Source organism: Hoplias malabaricus, chromosome 1, assembly GCF_029633855.1.
Source record: "Hoplias malabaricus isolate fHopMal1 chromosome 1, fHopMal1.hap1, whole genome shotgun sequence".
Taxonomy (NCBI): Eukaryota; Metazoa; Chordata; class Actinopteri; order Characiformes; family Erythrinidae; genus Hoplias; species Hoplias malabaricus.
In genome coordinates, this window is record NC_089800.1 from 37,797,948 (window position 1) to 37,818,100 (window position 20,153).

General features: G+C 38.4%; 1 protein-coding gene across 1 annotated transcript in view; it reads right to left on the minus strand.

The window, feature by feature from the left end:
• Nucleotides 1-454: 454 nt before the first annotated feature.
• Nucleotides 455-20,153, minus strand: part of nectin3a (nectin cell adhesion molecule 3a) — a 45,572-nt gene continuing 25,873 nt past the window's right edge. Inside the window, exons 2-6 of the mRNA XM_066662456.1 lie at nucleotides 19,002-19,349; nucleotides 8,264-8,563; nucleotides 5,164-5,281; nucleotides 4,646-4,797; nucleotides 455-1,431 (exon numbers count right to left, since the gene is read on the minus strand). Coding sequence (XP_066518553.1) covers nucleotides 800-1,431; nucleotides 4,646-4,797; nucleotides 5,164-5,281; nucleotides 8,264-8,563; nucleotides 19,002-19,349 — 1,550 coding nt within the window. The 3' untranslated portion in view covers nucleotides 455-799. The remainder of the gene's footprint in view (nucleotides 1,432-4,645; nucleotides 4,798-5,163; nucleotides 5,282-8,263; nucleotides 8,564-19,001; nucleotides 19,350-20,153) is intronic.

Below are 20,153 nucleotides of genomic sequence, written 5' to 3' on the forward strand. Positions count from 1 at the left end.
TATGTGGCCAAATCTTACTTTACTGAGACTTTATCTCAGGTTTTACTTTAATTTGTCACTTCTCTGTACACATTACTGCCATATCTGCCATAATAGACATCCCACCCTGAAGAGCAGAACCTGACCTTTTAAACAAACCTCAAAAAAGAACCTCTTAACAAATCAAAAGCAGGCATTCCCTTTCCACTCCAGTGGAACTACAAATTTCATCCTCTGGGTGAATTCTTTTGTTGAACAAAGTCCTGTAACTCCCCAGAGTTTCCAGTATTAAGAACACTGATGAAATGACACAGACGTGCTGTAATTGTGAAAGAACAGAGGCTAGTTACATTTCAATGCAACATTAAGGCACATATCCTTTATCCTATTAGAGGAGGGCTTATAAGCTAAAAATAAAGCAACATAGTAATATGTGTGCACGGAAAAGGCTGGGAATATATTCCACCTGGTTTAGAACTCAAACTCACATGCAGTGTGGTGTCTGGCAAGGATATGTACACACAACATAGCTTAATTTTAGCAAATGTTTTCATTGCTTCAGGCTACCCTGTGATCATGAACCACGTGAGCCTCTCCCTTTGCATTAAAAAGACACAATAACAGAGGCATATGCTGTGCATAAGTGATCAGTTTGAGACTAATGTCCTTTGACGATGATACCAAGAAAGTAATATAGGTTTTTTTTAATCATGTGATATTCAATTTATGCCTCTGATGTTTTAAAAGTTTGGTAATACTGTGTTCTCTATTATTTTTATTAAATAATTGTCATCCCAGCAACACTTCTTCCTTCTTGCTTTTACACATACCATTCTCTGCGAGAGATCACGGATCCATCCGTGTGAGAGACATAGTCACAGTCTGTACCATTATCGTAACAGCTGTCTTGCAGGTAGGGGGTTCCATTGTTTAGCGTGGGGCCATGGAGCGGAGGCCCGCTTGGGTTAATGTTGTGGTGGCTGTGTTGGTCGGAATAATAAGTGCATGCCCTCTGGAGACTGTCACCCCAGTCACCTTCGTCTTTGCTGTAATCTGAGAAAATGATATCTCCCTCAGGCTTGGGCTTCAGGTCCTGGCTGCCTTTACCCGAGTCATCTCCAAACACATCATGTAGCTCATGCGGTTGGAGCACATCCAGTTGCGACTCCTTCTGCATGTCCGAGGGGCTCATGTACTGCTTGGTGTAGTAGTCGCCACGGAATGTGCGCCGCTGACGCATGTAGCACAGCACCCCTACGCCCAGCAGTAGTGCCAAGAGCAGAATGCCGCCAATTACCCCACCCACCACGGTGCCTATGGTGCCATCCGTTGGGGAGGCCAGTGTTGGGGAGGTGAAGTGGGCATGGCGCTGGGTTGGAGATGCGCCTGAGGAATCAAGCACAACGGCCTTGCTTGTGGTGGTGGTGGGGACAGTGGTGGTGGGTGGTGGCTCTGGCAGGGAGAACAGAGAAGAGAATAAAATGGGTTGCAGGTAAGAGAATGGATAGGGAGGGGAAATGACATCCACACATAGAACATCAACTGACAGTGAGCAAATTGTCATTTCTCAATCCTGTTCTCCTGCCCTAGATCTGACTGATTCTGGCCAAGATTACAATTACTCTTAATATAATTAATCTACAAGCCATTTCTTTTACCAAGAAAACAAGCATACCAATTTTTTTTGTTCTTTTTGGGCATGAGTCTTAAAATTTGTGGATCAGGGTTAATCCATTTTAAAACTGGCCTGAATGAAGTGTGACATACTGACATTTCACATTGTTCTTGGGACGTATATACTCGAAATCAGTCACTAAAATAAAAAATAAGACTACAGAACATATTTCCTGAAATCATCACACTCATAAATATTAGGAACACTAGGTAACATTTGGTATTTTACAAAGTGTTATTTACACAGTTCCAAAGAGTTATTAATTTTTACAGCACTGTCTGGTGGTTTCCAACCCTCCTCCTAATGTTACATAGCACAGTCTCTGCAGTGCTGAGCCCAGAGTAGGGACGACAGAGGAGCCTCACAATGATTATGAAGCTTTCATTTTAAGGTACAAATACCAACTAGTATTCCTTTAACTTTTTTTATTATTGACAAATATTTTTGTACTCATATTCTATTCATTTGTTTTTATTTGATTTCACTGTGTTGCTACCTCATATCTGACTGCTGCACTCAGCACTTAAAGTTACTTTTGTAAAACACATGCATAATTTAATGCTGACTTGTTTGTGTGTGTATTAAGTCATAGACGATAAAACTTTGGCTGGATGTGTATATTACTATACTTTGAAATGGCTATTGTCTGTTACTGTTCACTGTGAACTAGTGTAAACTAAAGTTTGGTTCGTACTACTGCAAAGATCCATGTAAACAATAGTCATGCATACAGAAGCTTGCAGATACACTGACATGCACACCTTCTGTTACACGTTGTGTGGGTCTGCAGAGCTATGCTTCAAGGCAAACATTGACTTGGCCAGTAGCCATGGCCATGTGACTGGCCATCCAATAGCCATGGTTAAGAGATCCAAACAATATTAACAGTGGTGAAGAGACCCAAACCTGAACCACTGTAAGTATTGTGAGAAGGAAAAATATAAAAAAGGAGCAGTTCTTGTCAGAAGAGATACAACATACTGTCACAGGTTATTCTCCATTAAATTCTAAACAAATAAATCTGTATTTATTTATTCCTGAGTATTTATTTGTTCCAAGCCATTCTGGTTTCGAGATATTGCTATAGAGTACACATTCACATAGGGCTGGGCAATTAATCAAAAAATGAATCGAAATCGACATTCAGAACTTTAATCTTGTCTATATAGATTATTTTTATTCTGTTGTGTCCCCACTGTGTGTTCATATACTGTCCCTTTAGAACCATGCTACCAAGCTGTAGTCACGTGATTCTGCCCCTATCTGTCACATGGAAGCAACCTAAACGCAGAGGCCGCAGAGCATCTTGAGCAACTAGTACCAAAAAAATACACAGCGTCTGTGGTTTGGACGTGCTGTGTGTTTACTATGATTAATGTGACACTGAACAAAAAGAAGTCAAAGAAGTAAATGCTGAGAAAAAACAGATTCAGCAACCAAAGCACAATCACATACCAAATATAAAGAGTGCTCAGTAAACAAGAGAGGAACAAACATATAAAATAGCACATGTTTAATACTGGAGCATATTTGTAGTATGAGCCTCATTACTGAACTATGAGGGTCAAAATACAAAAACAAAATAATTGTTCATTAATCGTAATCATGGTACAAATGTACAATTAATCGTGATATTAATTTGCGCTCATATCGCCCAGCATCACATTCACATAATATTAAAGCACTGGTTCCTGGAATTTTCTGCAGTGACACACTTTTTTTTAGAAGAGAATATTTCAAACTGCAATACAGATATAAATGTAACCTAGTGTTTTAATGTAACCTAGCCTTATCTTGTCCTGAACATTTTAGTGCTGAACTATCATACTCACTTAAAACTGATTAGCAAATCAGAACTGTGGTTATCACAGTTTACAGTGTGATTAAAACAGTGGTTCCCAAACCTTGTCTGCCATGCCCCACTTTGTACATGAGAATGCTGTTTTATATATATATATATATATAAAACAGCTATATAATGCTCAAACTTGCAGAGTTAATTTGCCTTGCCGCACCCCCTGCAATAGCTCCCCACTTTGGGAACCACTGGTTTAAAAAAATCTGTCATGCTGATCAGTAATATATCACGTGGAAATAACTAAAAAATGTTGGGAAGGCTTCTATATGAGAATAAGGGCACTCAGTTTAAGTTTCAGCAACAAGACAGAATCAGTGATTTGCGCCTCCATGCTAGCAAAAATGCAATAACTGATTGTAAACAAAGACAACCACTGTGAGTTTTCATTTTAAAACGTGACTCCTGTCTGCCCACTAACAGATGGAGTTTGGTTTGGCTTTGCTACTGACGTTTTAAGCCACGTTTTTTAAAAAAAATTATATGCATAGGAAGTTCAAGTCCAAGAACTGAAATCACTGTTTAGATCCCAATTTTAAAAACACTAGACGGAAGTAGGAGATGAGAGGTTCTCAAGTTCCAGAACAGCATGTTTGCCAAATTTCTGCTAAAAAATATCCAACTTGGAAAGATTTGGATTTTTTGTCATTTCATCAGTTTTCCTACACTTTTTATATGCACACTTCAGTAACAGATTCCCAAATAAACTGGAATATTTCTGACATGAGGAACATCTTATACCTCCCAGAAACTAAATCACATTCTGGAGCTAACAATAGGTCTGGCCTTGCATACTCTGTATAATGACAAATGACAAGAACTGTGAATGTAATCTGTTCTCAAGTTCAGGCAGGAGGGAGGACAAACCTCCTGACTCTCTTGACTCACAGCTGGAGAGAACGAGTTTCAAAAGAGCAAAAGAAAAACAGAAAACAAACTAGCCTGACGTTCTGGCACTGAGCATGACCTCTGAAGTGTTTTTGCTTTGGTGGAGTCTCTGGTTTGTGTAAAAAGATACTGAGAAAACATGGAGAGACACATGCTGGTGTGATTTTAACAGAATATAAAGAAACCCTTTTACTCGTTCACCTTCTACTGAACAGCACAACTGATTTCAAAGAGCAGTAAATGCTCACCTTGTATCCGGATCTGTATGTCCCGAAACCGGAGACCAACATTGTTCTGAACTTCACACCGGTACGTTCCAGAATCATTTCTCCGCAAAGGACGAGTGAAGACCAAACTGCCATTTGCTGTTTGGGCTCCAGGAGGCATCTGCATGTCCACCCTGAGAAAAAAAATACCAGTTTTACAGCAAGCATTTAAGAAGTGATTTTTAAATATGGCTCGTATGTCAAACCTACAGCATCAACATACTGTACTTTTTGCCCTGTAATACAAAACCACAGACCCATTTCCCACCCATTTTAAAGGAAGCTATGTGTGATTTCTCTAAAACACATATCAATCCAGCAACTGTTTCTTTTCCAACTGCATCTAATGGAAATCCATTGTACAGTACAGACAATGAAATAATTTTTTTTTACTGTGCAGTTGATGCAGTTACTATGTGCCACTGGTTCAACACTGTTTTTATACTGCATGCAATTTTATTGCAAGCTGAGCCAAACTCTTGAATAGCCATTTGCAGTACCTGGTCCAGAGGAAGAAATAAGGAAGAGGATTGGCATTTGCGCTGCAGTCCAGCCTTGCATTTTCTTGTCCCACATACCAAACGTTATCCTGGGCTTCCACCAAGACATCTGGAGCAACTGGAACACAAAATGTAAAGGAAGAAATTCAATATCAGTGTTAAACAAGGCAGCAGATAAAAATATTTTGAAATATTCTGTTTGATACTTAATATGCCTTAAAGGCAATTGTGTGGGGAAACACGTATCTTGTTTATTTACATTCAGAAGCCCTGCAAAACATTTTAACGTATAACTTTATATTTGAGGGGGAAAAATGACTGTTGTTTTTATGTGGCTGTTTAACTTCTGTAAGTTTTTATGCACTGTTTGAATTACGACATAAAAGTATTTGTAACTTGAGTTGTTTAGTTTTGTAGCACTTTCTGTCTGTGTTAACATTCATGCAGTTAGTGATCTCCCAAATTTAGAGTCAGTTCTATCTACAACACAAATAAATCAAGGAATAGAGCAATATCCTCATTTCAGTTCATGCCTTTCAACATTTGGAGTTCTTTTTGTTGTTTAAAAATCTACATATGCCAATTCTCTGCCGTGAGCAGAGAGAGAAAGCCTAGCAGACTGGAGAGCAGCAAATAGTGAGGAAACATATTCAGAGCTTGTGTTTTATGATTTAAAAAAATCATGAGCGTTGCTTTTAAGTCACACACACTAATATTCTACACTAATTTATTAGCGTTGCTGACCATATAGGAGCACTTTGTTGTTCTAAAGTTACAGACAGTAGTCTGCCTATGGCTCCTCATACTTTGTTAGCCCCCTTTTCCCATGTTGTTCAGTGCTCAGGCTCCCCACTGAACCACCACAGTGCAGGTATGAGTTGGGTGGTGGATCATTCTGAATGCTGCAGTGACAGTGATATGGTCAGACATTTCCCTTTCACTTGTGACTCTATTAGACACACCTACCACATTTGTGTTAGTCATTGTTGTGTTAGAACAGAGATCATGAGCCAGACCCTTAATTTCACAAATTATCCAAGATTGTGATGTCATAAAATCTTCTTTAGGTGTCCCATTACTTTCGTCCATATAGTGGCTTTATGCCACTAAGAATAAACAGTGCTGATGAACTGGGATATGTAGTACACAAGCTTAATTAGGTTCACTAGATCTCGATGTACACGGTCTTGCTTTCTTACTGAATGTGTTATGGGAATATTTATATTTAACAGCATGACACATCCCATTTAATGTTATCTAACAGTAAGGGTAAATCCCATTTTACCCGTCAGTCCTACCCGTCCATTTTGCCTAGCGGTTGGGGTGTCTTAATTCTTGTTGGGAAAGAAGAGTAGGGCTATATACCCCATTAAACAGATTTTTCAGGGGCACACTTCAAATGATGGGCTATAAATGCCTTGTGAATTAGTGGCAAGACGGCAATGCAAGCGACTAAAAAAGCCATAAATGTCAGCTTTTTTATTATTGTAGTTTAATGTAGTTTCAGTGGAACTACAAGCAGAAAATATTGCTAATACATTGCAGATGTCTCAGAATTTTCAGGTCCACCTTAAATTGCATATCAATTACATTCTAGTGCCCGTGGCTACTGCAAAACTTAAGGTGGAACTGGAAGTTGGATTTATTGGCTGAATTTAGCTTCATATCACAGTTAGAAGTGGGTGATGATATATGATTTTTGGAATGCTTTTGAAGGCTTATAATGCTTATAATGCCCTAAATTTAACTATGTTAAAGTCTAGAAACTCTGCCTGGCAGCAGAGGGCCTCCGAAGAGCTGCTGTTTGTTGTTTTCTGATGAGGTATCAGGCTCTTAAAGGGTTGGTCTGTTTTGCAGGGGACGATTTTAAACACTACACCTTGTAACTCAACTCCAAGGGGCAAGATAACACTCCAAATGGTTAAATGGTTAATGGGTATGGTTAAAAATGGGATTCACCCTAACATAGTATTTTATGAATACACCACAGTTTCCTAATCTTTTCTTAAATGCTCTAATATTTTCAGCCACAAATGGTTTTCTAATTTTCAGTTGTAATGCAATACCATGCACTGATCTATCTAAACTCCATCTATTATCTTCATTCATCTTTTTAATCTCTTTACCTGACTCCAGAAGGTTTGTTTTACCTACAGTTAGACTGGTGTCACAATATTTTGATAGACGCAAGTATTTTGCACAAGGCATTTGAAGGGTTTCACTGCATACTAAAGGCTACTTCCCTATGTATTAACCTCAGCCTTGTGTGATGCTACTCCCACTGTGAGCCCTGCTAGGCTATGATCAATATTTCATAAACCATCTCCATTAAGCCGCACTCTGTTCAAACAGACAGCAGCAAGCAGTTCAAGATGCCAGAGGAAGTGCACGTTAAAGATTATGTTTAAATGACTCCTAAACGGTTTTATGAGCATGAGTGCAATGGCAAAAGCTTCAAAACAGCATGCAGTTATAAATCAGGCACCGTGCTTTAAAAAGTCTCCTTTGAGGTTGGACGTTGGCTATATCAAAAACATAAGCATTTTCACAGGATTCTTTCAGCATGGAGAGATGGCTTATATGAGTATTACATTGTGCACAGAGCAAACAAGGCAACTACATTACAGACAATGAAAGTTTTCAAGAAATTTGAACTGTGAACATATCAAACTTGCCCAGAGATAAATCTCTTCTTAGAAATATAAGCTTGAGAAAATTGTGAAGTTCTAAAAAGATTAATCATCAGCTATGAACCCATTTCTGCTATATAAAAACCATCAGAGACCTCACAAACCCAACCAACACATACTACACATACTTAACTGCTGCCATCTAGGAAAACACTGAAGTCTATCAAAACATTTTCACATTTCCTAGAGTTCTAATGTCTAATGCCTCTGTAGGCAAGCTAGACCTCATCAAATAATGCAATAATCTTTCATTCATCACTCATTTTGTTTATATGTCAGTTGGGGTCTATTAATTTGATGTAATTGCACTGGGTTGTGCTTCAAGACTATGTTTAAATCATTAAAAAAGAAAATTACTAATGTAAAGATTAATTTTGCCTGAGAAGGAAAAACATGGCTTGGCAACTCACAATGAATATCCAACACATAGGGGATGCGGAACTCCATGGCCAGGGCTGGGTGGCGCACCACGCAGGTGAGGGTGTGGCCGAGGGCATGTTTGGTGGGCATCCAGAAGTAGTGCACCTGTGTGGTTATGGTGCCATTGGGCTCGTCATGATTAATCTCTTCTGAGCGGCCATAGAGCTCTGACTCCCAAAAGACTTTGGCTTTCGGACGGGCTCGCTCAGCTGTACAGGTGGCCACCAATCTCTCAGTATCACCATCCACCAGGGAAGCAGAACCTGCCGACACATAAACCTTTGGCTCGACTGAAAGGCAGGGGAGACAAAGAGAGAGAGAGAGAGAGAGAGAGAAACAATATAAATGAAATGCCAGTTTTCTGTTTTAGTACAATTGTAAAATGTGAAAGTTTGCCCATGTTTGTGAACATATTCAAATCCAAAACACAAGCACATTGACATAACAATGATGCCAATATTATGTTGTTAAAGGAATACTAGGTAGCAATCAGTGGCGATTGCTCTAAGACTGCAAGGGAAGCTCAGCTTCCCCTAAAATGTAAAAAAATAAGTGATCAAATATATACTATTGTGTATACATTGAATAAATATGCACTACAACGCACTCAACTTTTGTTCAGAATCTGCTTCTTATCACTGGTAAAGACGCGGCTTTCCTCTCAATCATTCCCTTCACAGTGCTTTAAACAGTGAGGACGCTGAGCGTCCACAGAGCTCAATAGCGAAGCAGCGAAGTGCAGCGAAACGAGATGAGTCATTGGATAAATGCTGGGCTTTGTCCCGCCCATTGGACGCTCAGCGTCTCTGGGGGTCTATGGGGCAGCGGGCTGGCCTCGGTTGGCCCGGACGCTCAGCTTCTGCATGATGATTGGATGATCTGTCTGAGGTTGAATCCCTTTTTGATTGACAGCGAAATGAGCGAATCAGCGATCCTTTGGTGTAAAGATCCGTGGGAGCACAGACAGACAGGCTGTTTAAGCAGCCTAGCTCTGCTGGCTTGAGAGGACACTAGTCAGGTCCCTGGAAAAGACGCCTTGTTGGTACGACAGGGTCACAGATCATTTTCTTGAAAAGGAACAGAGGGTAGAATTTACGTATAAATAAACCGACACATTTTATGATGTAGGCCGAAATTGAGCTTCCCCTCCTTGAAAGACCAGCATCCGCCACTGGTAGCAATTTTACCTTAAAATTACAGCTTCAGAATCATTGTCATGCTCCACTGATCTGATATAGGGAGAATAGTTGCTGCTCTGGGCTCAACACTATGTAAAGGTGTATGAATCCCCTCTCCCAACCTAGATTTCATGACAGTGCTGTACATTTGAATTACACTCTGCAACTGTAGGGGAGCCCAGGAGCATAATTACCAAATCTTACATAATGTTCCTTAAAGATGTGAATGCACGTTCCAAAAATATTTTTGATAATGTCATACTGGCATGCATAGTGTATTCACTGTATTAGGTGTACAAATATGTCTAAAGAATTTATTAGTAACGTATAATTGTATAAAATATATAATTTAGAAATAATATAACACACACACACACACACACACACATATATATATATATATATATATAAATAATAGTATAATGTATAAATTAATAATTAGTTAACTGATATGTAGTCATTTTATTTAAAAAAATAAAAACATACAAACAAAAAAAAATTAAGCATTTATACCCTACATTCATGTTAGCTAACATCAAACCATCTTTAACCATAACCATCTTTAAATCGTCTAAAAATTCCTACACATTTTGCAGCTTTAGACCTCAAAGCTCTGGTTAACTTGTGTATCTCTGTTCTAGTGGAACCATTTATGCATGAGTTAGCAAATGAGTTAGCAAGCGGAGCAACGCTGGCTATTGGACATGGCTTTTCTGAAAGAACATTTAGTGAAGAATCCCTCCCTCCCCCGAATATTCAAATATTTGCCAAATATTATGGCCTAAGTATCAAAGCCCTAAAAATGGTATTCGGGATAGCCCTAATTTTTAGGTTATTTGTTGAATACAATGAAGATTATAATTTTTAATACCTCACAACAATTATTTGTATCTACAGAAATGATAAACGTGATGTGGGCACAAACAAAGGAAAATGGAAAAAATTAAAAAGAATTTTGACCTGAAATTAAAGGTCAAATTAAATCTACAAGTTATCAATAATTACACCTCAACCTATAACAAAACAAATTACTGATATTGATCTAGTGTATAGCAAGCTGAATAAATAATAAGTGTTATAAAACAAAGGAAGGCATGTAGACTGAGAGCTCTGGCCTCAGTGGGCTCTGCTTGGTGAGTGGGAGCTGATTGATTACCAGACTCCACAGACCCCCATTAAAAATGGATGATGCCAGCAATCGCATATTATGTGTGCATGCTGGTAGCAGACCTGTTTTCTTCATAATGGCACAGAAAGTGTTTTGAAAGGCCGCTATGTTTATAGAGGAAAATGACACCGTATCTTGACGCAGTGCTCTATGTAGACACATCAATCCATCACAGGGGTATCATTATTAGGGTTGGAGGAGTACTGGCATCTCAATTTTGATACAATGAAATGATAATATGAAAATTGCTTGCTAAAACACGACAGTAGGTTGTACTGTTGCTTCTGAGTTGATCTATTTGTGTACAAGCAAAAGTACTTGGCATTCACATATAAGAGTAAAAAACACAACAAACATACACTTAAATTGGACATATATAATTGTGGAAATATCCTGTTCTCTCCTTTTGTTTACATGCAAATGCTCTGGATATTTGAAGATGAAAAATAAAACTTGTTTGTGCATGGCTGAAGATTAACTGGTCTATATGTTTTTTTATTCACTGAATTACTCCAAAAACTTGTTAGTAACTTGAGTTGTTTAGTTTTGTAGTACATTTGTTAATGTAGTTGGCTGTCTCCTGAAATTGGACACATTTCCACCTTAAGTAATTCGAAGCAGCAGGAATGTAGTAATCCTATGGAGCTGGAATAAATCAATATCCTCATCTTGGTTTGTGCTTTTCAACATTTGGAGTTCTCTCCATTGTCTAAAACAACTGTAGGTGCCATTTCTCTGCCATGAGTAGAGAGAGGAAACCTAGCATACTGGTCCAAGACACATTATTTTTTAGCCATTTACAGACAGTGGAGCTTCAGAACACATTAGACCGGTTTCGAGCATGAAAACACACTGGAGAGCTAGAAAAAAGGAAACTTCCTCAGAATCTTATAAAAAGTTTTTTTGATTAAAATTGTGAACATCGCCTATACATAGTTGACCTTTCACACGTGTTATATACAGCTGGAGATTTTCTGTGTCACATGGTCTGTTCCAGCTGAAAATGTTCCTCATGGTTTAGGCATGTGGAGGCACCTGTGAGGAACAGGATAATTCTGCAGAATGATTAGTTGCTCTCTTCATATACGCTCACTCTGACATTACTTAGACTTTGTACTAGGGAGCTAGCAGGATAAAGCTTGGGTAATGATGGGTAGAAATGTTCTGGACATGTGCACTTACACACAAAGCTCCTCTGGGTAAAGTCCTGAAAGGTACCATGAGTGTGAAAGGGACAATATTCATTCATTATCTGTAACCACTTATCCAATTCAGGGTCGCAGTGGGTCCAGAGCATAGGCAGGAATACACCCTGGAGGGGGAGCCAGTCCTTCACAGGGCAACACAGACACACAAACACATTCACTCACACACTCACACCTACGGACACTTTTGAGTCGCCAATCCACCTACTAACGTGCGTCTTTGGACTGTGGGAGGAAACCGGAGCACCCGGAGGAAACTCACGCAGACACGGGGAGAACACACCAACTCCTCACAGAGAGTCACCCGGAGCGGGAATCGAACCCACAACCTCCAGGTCCCTGGAGCTGTGTGACTGCGAATGGTCTTATTTCCATTTCCATTCAGACAAACTTTTTGTATTTAACTCCTTATTGCAATTGTAACTAAAAGAACATTCTGTTCTCCTGGAAATGTATATACATTAGTACTTGAGTATAATTAGTCATTATATGTACTCCACTCATGAGTAGTAACACTTCTATGTCCTCTTTCAGGCAGTTGCAGCCCTGCCTGAAAGAAATACCAGTCATTAAATAGCAATTATAGATTACAGTTACTGCGCTAGAGCCTTATTTCAGCCTTTGACTCCTCCAGTGTCTTTGTATACATGATGGATTTCCCATAAGTCTATTTTCACCTATACTTCTCGACAGAGAGCTGTAACAGCTGTGCTGCTTCCTGTAACAACTTGGACATGTGGCTCAGGAACGTCACTTTCGTCCAGCAGACAAGGCCGTCTGCTCCAGGCACCTGCCCCCATGCTGCTGCTTGCTCCAAACAACCCTGAAGACCCCCTGCTCCAAATATAGCTCTGCCACTGGGGCACTCCAAGCCAGACAGAGCTCTGCCATCTGACTGCCAGAATGACTCCACCCTTACATTCATCTTACCTACACCCTGAACCCAGATGTGAGTAATAACAAGCTACGCTTGCTGAGTTGCATGTACTTCAGTTAAAATTTGATGGATATGCCTTACTCTGGCCATAAAATCTTAATACATTTACTTCTCCTGAAGTGTGCTTGTGAGAAACATTGTGTATTTTTCACTTCCAATTTAGCCCTTCACTTTGAAATGCGATTTTTGGCTCTAGAATCAACACTTTAACATTGAATTTTTAAAGTCACTGCATAGTCCTTGGATCTCAATCCTCAGTCTGGATATGTTATCCATAAAAATCCATTCCTAAATCTGAAGTAATACAGAACTACGGAAATACTCTACTAATATTCTAATACTGAAGTTCAGCTTGATAGAATATAATAGAATGACTAATTGCTAATAGTGCACAATATTGTGTTGGAACATTATACATAGTCTCTGTCCAATGAAAAACATGTGTCTCCCAAAACAATTATTTTACCCCACAAGGAAAATACCTTCTTTAATTTAAATGAAAATCAATGTAAAAAGATCTTATTCCAAGTAATTTTGGAGCATTTCTATTGGTTCATTTATCATGAAATTTTCATACAGAGTGAAAGACAAACAATTACGTCCACAAAATGCACAACATTGGAGCTGTTTTTTAAATTTGTACACATCACTCTATTTCTCTTTTTGATGTAGTCTAAACTATAAATGTTAATGCCTAAAGTAGGTTTTTACTTTCTAATATACTTAAGTTGAAGTAAAAGTATTACAATTAGAAAATGCTCTAGAAACTGCATATGCACTTGAGTAAAGGTTACAAGTCATAACCCATCATCAGATATCAGTAGTTGGTTTCAAACGATCATTTTACTTACTATAATTTGTTTGGTGCAACCTAGTCTGATTAAGTAGAAACATACATCATAACTTTAGTTTGAACTTAGGTAGAGCTTTAGCATTTTACTATTATAGACCAATAAGATCTCCAGGAGATATGAACACTTCATAAACGGTTCCTACATTGATAGAAGCTTCATACAATGTTATATTGTTTAAATATAAGGGACTGAGCACTAAACTAGAGTTGAAATAACAATAATATTAAAGATCTTTTTACAGAAGTTTTTTTTTCGGCTAGGATTCCTCTACTCCACAATGTGGAGTGAAACAAAGCTTTTACTAGGTCTTCACTACTCTGCCCACCTCTGCCTTTACCACTCTCATCACATGGAGGCCCTGCTGCTGACAAAAAGCTTTTTTTTTATTCATTGCCCTACAGCCCTACCCTTGGCCTTTGATAGAGTAAATTAAAGAAAGCTGTTGAATTTGACAGCTGGTGGAGGGTGGAGGCTGTGTGATGTGTTTGGTGTGGAGTGGAGTAACGATTTCCTGTCAGGAGTAGAAAGAGTGAGCAAAACTGCACTTTTCCCACCCACAGTGACAAGCAGAGATGTGCATATGCGTGCACACACACACACACACACACACACACACCTAACTACCAAACCCCATTTGCAGAAAAGTTGGAACACTTTGTAGAACTTAATAGTGTTTTATAAATCTTCATAATAACATCTAATGGAACGTCTTTTGTGAAGAGTAGAGGGTGCTGCTGCAGCAAAGAGGGACAAAATGTCTATTGATATTGTTGATTTCAGAAGAAATGTTGAAAAGCTTAGGACAGACAGTACTAGTAAAAACTATATAAATAACAATAACAATAAAAACAACTAAATAACAATATTGGTGCTTGATCAGAAAGAGTCTTGACCAGTCTGTAGGATATCAACATGATCTAGCCACTAATTTAATCAGGCCCTAATTCTCATTTTAATTTGTCATAATGTCTCTGTTTAGAGAGCTATTGCATATCCATAGAGAAAGACACAAAAAGGAAATGATTTTTCTACAAATTTCTCAGTCTAGGGACACACCACATCCGAAGCAGTATAATATAATGTAATGCTGTGTTCCAAATGGGTAATCAGCGTTTGTGCAAAGCCATTTTGTTGGCCTGTTATGGTTAAAAAAGACTGGCTGGACCTCCTTCTTAGTGGAAATCTTCAAAATATAACACAGTAACTGAGTCATCCATTTGCCTTGCAGCTGAGAACTTGAAACTGCATAGTCAGTGTAAAGACATTTTACTGAGGAAGCAGCATCCATCATGGTTTGCCTTAGTGTGAACTGCCTCGGCTTCTTGCCTACCAAATAAAACCAGGATACCAGGGTTCATATCCATCACGGACGTCAAAAACTGTTTGCAAGGAAACAACACACAGGCAATGAAGACTTTTTTATGTCCTTGATTTATCCTTGAGCAAATTAGGGGTGCTGAAATGGGTGTTTCCCCATCCTGTGTACGTTAATTATAATCTACAGGAATAGCACATTCCAACATGCTCTTATTGCTCCTTAGTATTAAACTAGGGAATAGAGTCATAAAATGTTCTTCATTTACACAAACAAGACATGGAGAGCTTTTCTATAAACTAAAGAAGCATTAAATGAAAAAGAATGCATTCCTTTGTCCATGCAGACTGTATTTCCACTCGCAATCTCTGTGAATCACTGTAGGCTTCTCTATTTGACAAGATTGTAACTTTTTTATGAATACGATTTTCAGGCCTTGCTGACTAATTACGCCATGTAGAGAGTGGACTTATTTAACAGATGGTGCAAAAGCAGATGGTAACTTATATGCCACAGTTTTATAGAGGACAAGAAACTGGGATTCACTTGTAAACAACTCAGAACAGGTTATTTCACAGAAATAAAAGCAGGTGCCTTTATTCCAGTGAAAATAACCTGATGTGAGTTTGAATAAATCAAACGATTTTCTCTGTCTCATTCCATGTAAAATGAAGTAAAATAAAATTATTGCTGGATACTATTGATTAAATTCTTTATCACAACCTTCTGTGATGTTTTCTGTATTTGAAAATCATTAATTCGGCATTAAAATATGAACACACTATATGTCAAAAAGTCTCTGGACAGCGCTAATGATTTAGAAATTTTGCTACTTTAAAGTGCCATGAAATCTCTACTGAAATGGTCTAAAGTTTTCAATAAAGGTATTAAACCTTTACTGCAACATAAGTTTAAGCAGGTCTCTTTAGCCCATTTATTGTGTGCTGCTACTCTGTGAAACCTAATTCTAATACATATTGTTCTATTTTCCAGTGTTTTGACATAATCCCAAGCAGTGCTTAAAGAAGACTGGAACTCTCCAGTGCAGTACATTTTAGTCTTTGGTGTATCATGAATACACTGAACTGGATAAGCGGATTACAGATAATGAATGAATGAATGAAAGTATCATGAACTTCCTTGCCCCCTGACACTACCCATAAACTGCCAGCATTCTTTTCTCCCCTCTCTGTATCAGGTTATTGGCTAAATATAATGAATATATAAACTGCATTACCCAGATGCTTATCTGTTTCCTGTTTCCAAGTTGTGTTAATGCAGAACCGTGTAGATAGAGAGTTGCATCAACTTTGTGCACTCCAAGGGACCATTATTTTTACAGCAAAGGTGGAGCTACAACAGTTCCTGGAAGTCAGCCGCAGACACCAGCAGCGTCACAGAGTTACAGTAGAACAGACGCGACTGTGATGTGCATTTAAAGTTTAAGACATTTAAAGACAGTAGAAACACTTCTTATAAAATTCAGAAAATGTTTCCTCACCATTTGCTAGCTTACAATGGAGAGAACTCCAAATGTTGAAAAGCACGAACTGAAATGAGGTTTGCTCTAATTCTGCTCCATAGATGGGTAATTTTCACATGTTTCGGATCACCTAAGGTGGTAGTGTGTTCAAATTTGGGACACTGTTAACTGCATTACTGAAAGTGTTACAAAACTAAATAACTCAAATTGCAATTGAGTTTATGTGGTAATTCATACAGTGTGTAAAAACTTCTTAGTTTATTTAGATTATTTAGATTTATTCTTAGTTAATTTAGATATCCACACTGAATTACAGAATGTTAACAATGAACAGATAAAGCTATAGATTATGTGTAAAATAAGCAGTATTATTAACAACGAACAGCCTGAAAATGGCCTTCTCATAAAGTTATTTTATGATTTAAAATTAGCTAAACTTAAATTACTAAAATTATTCTAGTGTGATATTTGGTAATTATTTTGCAATATAAACTAAGCTAAAGTTTCACAACCATATGGAATTGAATTGTTTTTGTGATTATGTAGAATAGGATGTAATGCGTGAGACTTTTAAACTGTCAAGAAATGTGATGTTTTAATGCTTTAATAGCAGATTTCTACACATGCAAACAAAGTTTGGCTACTCCATCTTTCCAAGCTGATATCATAGGTTTTACATTAGTCATAAGATTAAAGGATTACTGAAACCACCATGATTTTATTGTTAGAAAACTTATCTTAACTGACTTGCATCCCTTCACCTCCCTCTAAGTCAGGGGTGTCAAACCAAATCCACGGAGGGCCGTGTGGGTGCAGGTTTTCTTTCCACCTGTTTTTAATCATTGGATATAATCAATAGATCTTGACTTTCAGTAGTGTGGGGCTTTTGCGTGGTTGAAAAGAACACCTGCAAACACACGGCCCTCCGTGGATTTGTTTTGACACACCTGCTCTTAATCATCAGAAACCATAGGGTATATTCCATGCCATTCAAGTTTAAAAAGCAGCAATTATAATAAAAAAAAAAATCAAAGCATTCATCAACAGGAACATGCATGTAACTGAGAAAAGTAACGGCAGACTTTCTTTTTCTTTTTTTTTTTTTAAAGCATATATGTAACCACATACACATATTAATTTGCTATAGAAATATTGTAAATCAATGAATTTATTGAAGATTAATGACCTCTTCATTCAAATTGGCCACCTAGAGCTTCCTGAAAGTATTTGAATCCTACAACAAGTATCCAAAACTGCCTCCTAAATGCAGACAGCAGCTCTTAAGTCCTTTTTCAGTCCAACTCTTGTACTTTTCTCCCTTATGAACAACAATTATAGGTACTTGATATATGTTCCTAGTGATTTATCAGTTGAAATGATTTTGAGCAAACACAAATGGTACTCTGGGAGCAGTTGTGGTTACGGTGTCTTACTCAAGGGCAACTCAGCTGTGGATTGAGGGAGGAGGACAGTGTTCTTCCACTCCCACCGCCCCCCAATTTTCCTACCGGTCATGGGAATCAAACAAATGACCTTTCAGTCCTAAGCCCTCTTCTCTAACCATTAGACCATTCCTAAATACAATAAAGGCACATCATAAGAAAATTCAACAATTACTCAATATCTTAAGAAATAATAACTCATAAAAAGACATCATAATAAAACACATAGCCAGACCTTGGGAAGAGATTGAGACGGTAAACCATATCCACACTGCATTAAGCATGTCTTAATGAATCATTCATTAGGCATTACAGAGCTGTTATGCTTTAAATGAATGCATGCTTGCTTCGGCACAATCTCCTTCCTTTCCATTTTATAAACTAATCAGCCATTCAGGAAGTGAGTGCTCGTGTCTCATAGCTGGACTGCTCACTGTTCATTCATTCTTCCACATCTGTTTGGCTATTAGGTATGCTTGCTCTCCATGTGGCTTAACAACACAGAGATGAGCCTTCTCACTGGGATTTAGGTTCAACTCCAGCTGTGATGTGTGCTGTCCAAGTCTAGAGACTGTCAATGGATTGTGCTCATGGTAAATGTTGCAACTCTTTATTACACAAAATAGAAGCTGGAATTATGTAGTGTGAATACTGAAATGATGCTATCCCGCTGTAGATCTGAGGAATAGGGCAATATTTTATCTTCTATCATGATAATTCTGTTTGATGTGGTTTAGTTTTGTAAACAATTATGACTCAAATGAATCTGAAGTAATTACTATAATATTTTAGTAGCTCCTAATTAATGTTTTTGTCCAGATTTTGAAAACTATTACATTCTATTCTATGGCATTATTTGTAACTCATAGAATTATATTGTATCGTCCAAATAATTAAGCAGCAATGACAGAGGCTCTGTTTTCCCTAATACAGCTCAATGAAACATCACAAGATTTTAAAGCTGTAATTGTAAGGTAAAAGTCCTATCTAGTGTTCCTTTAATACAAATATTTTATGCTTAAAGGCTTAACCCAACTCAATACACAATACCTAACCAACATAGTCATGTCATGTCAAACTGGGAGCAGAAATATATCCCCAAAAAGCCAAGGCCTATACATTCAGGGTGATTCAGCTTCTACATACCCATGATGTCCATGAATGTAGAGGCCTGTGTATTGCCAAGTGGAAATGTTGCCACTTTGCAGGTGTAGGATCCAATATCAGTGAAGCCCACTCCCTGAAGGACTATAGAGGCGTCCTCTACTGATGGTCTGACAAAGTGGATGCGATTCCTGTATTCTTCGGCTACGGATATGCCAAACTGAGGGTTAAAGACAGCCAAGGTGGTCATTCCCGTGGTGGAGACACGCTCCCAGGAACTCTGGGTAAGGCTGAGGTTGGCACCTACGTCCACCCTGCAGTTGAGTGTGACATTCTTCCCCAGAACTGCAGTGATGCGTTCTGGAACCAGCACCTCATTGCTGCACACACCTGCAAAGAGATCCACACACACACACACACACACACACACACACACACACACACACACACACGCACACAAACAAACAATGAAATGATGAAACCCGGCTAAAAATTAAATATACACTTAAAACCAAGAATGTTTTCCAACTGCCTTAAAGGAACACTTGGTAAGATTTGGTATTTTGCTCCTAGAATCCCCTACATTTGCAGAGTGTAATTCATTTTTACAGCACTTTCCTGAAATCAATGGGAAGTGGAGGTTGTTTTCTACCCTTCTCCAAAAGATACATAGTGCAGTTTATACAGTGCGGAGCCTGTAGTAGCAAAGACAGAGGCTCTACTCTACTTATTACAGGGCAGTGGAACATCACAATAATTTTAAAGTCATAATTTTAAGATAAAAAACAAAAACTACCTCTTGTTCCTTAAAACTGCAGGTTACTGCAAGTTAGCCTACTTGTTAAACTATCAATATCAGCCTTTTAACGTCTTACTAATTTTACTATAAAAGACTAGCAAAATCATCTCCATTGGCACTTAAAGACCAAATGGTATCTGTTTAGTCTTGCTGACACAACAACCATCTGAGGAGATGAAAAAAGGTCACAGGCCCAGTAAAACAGGGGAAGATGTATTAAAGCAGGTAATGAAGGTTCCTGCATTTCTAGGCTGTAATTGCACGCAGGAGGCCTTTGTTTTATACAGCAGCAGTATGCATCACACACTTCTAATGAGTACCACACATGCTCCCTTCTGCATCACCACGGGACACTGACTGTCCTCCCCAGTATCCGGCTGAGCAACTTGCCTTAT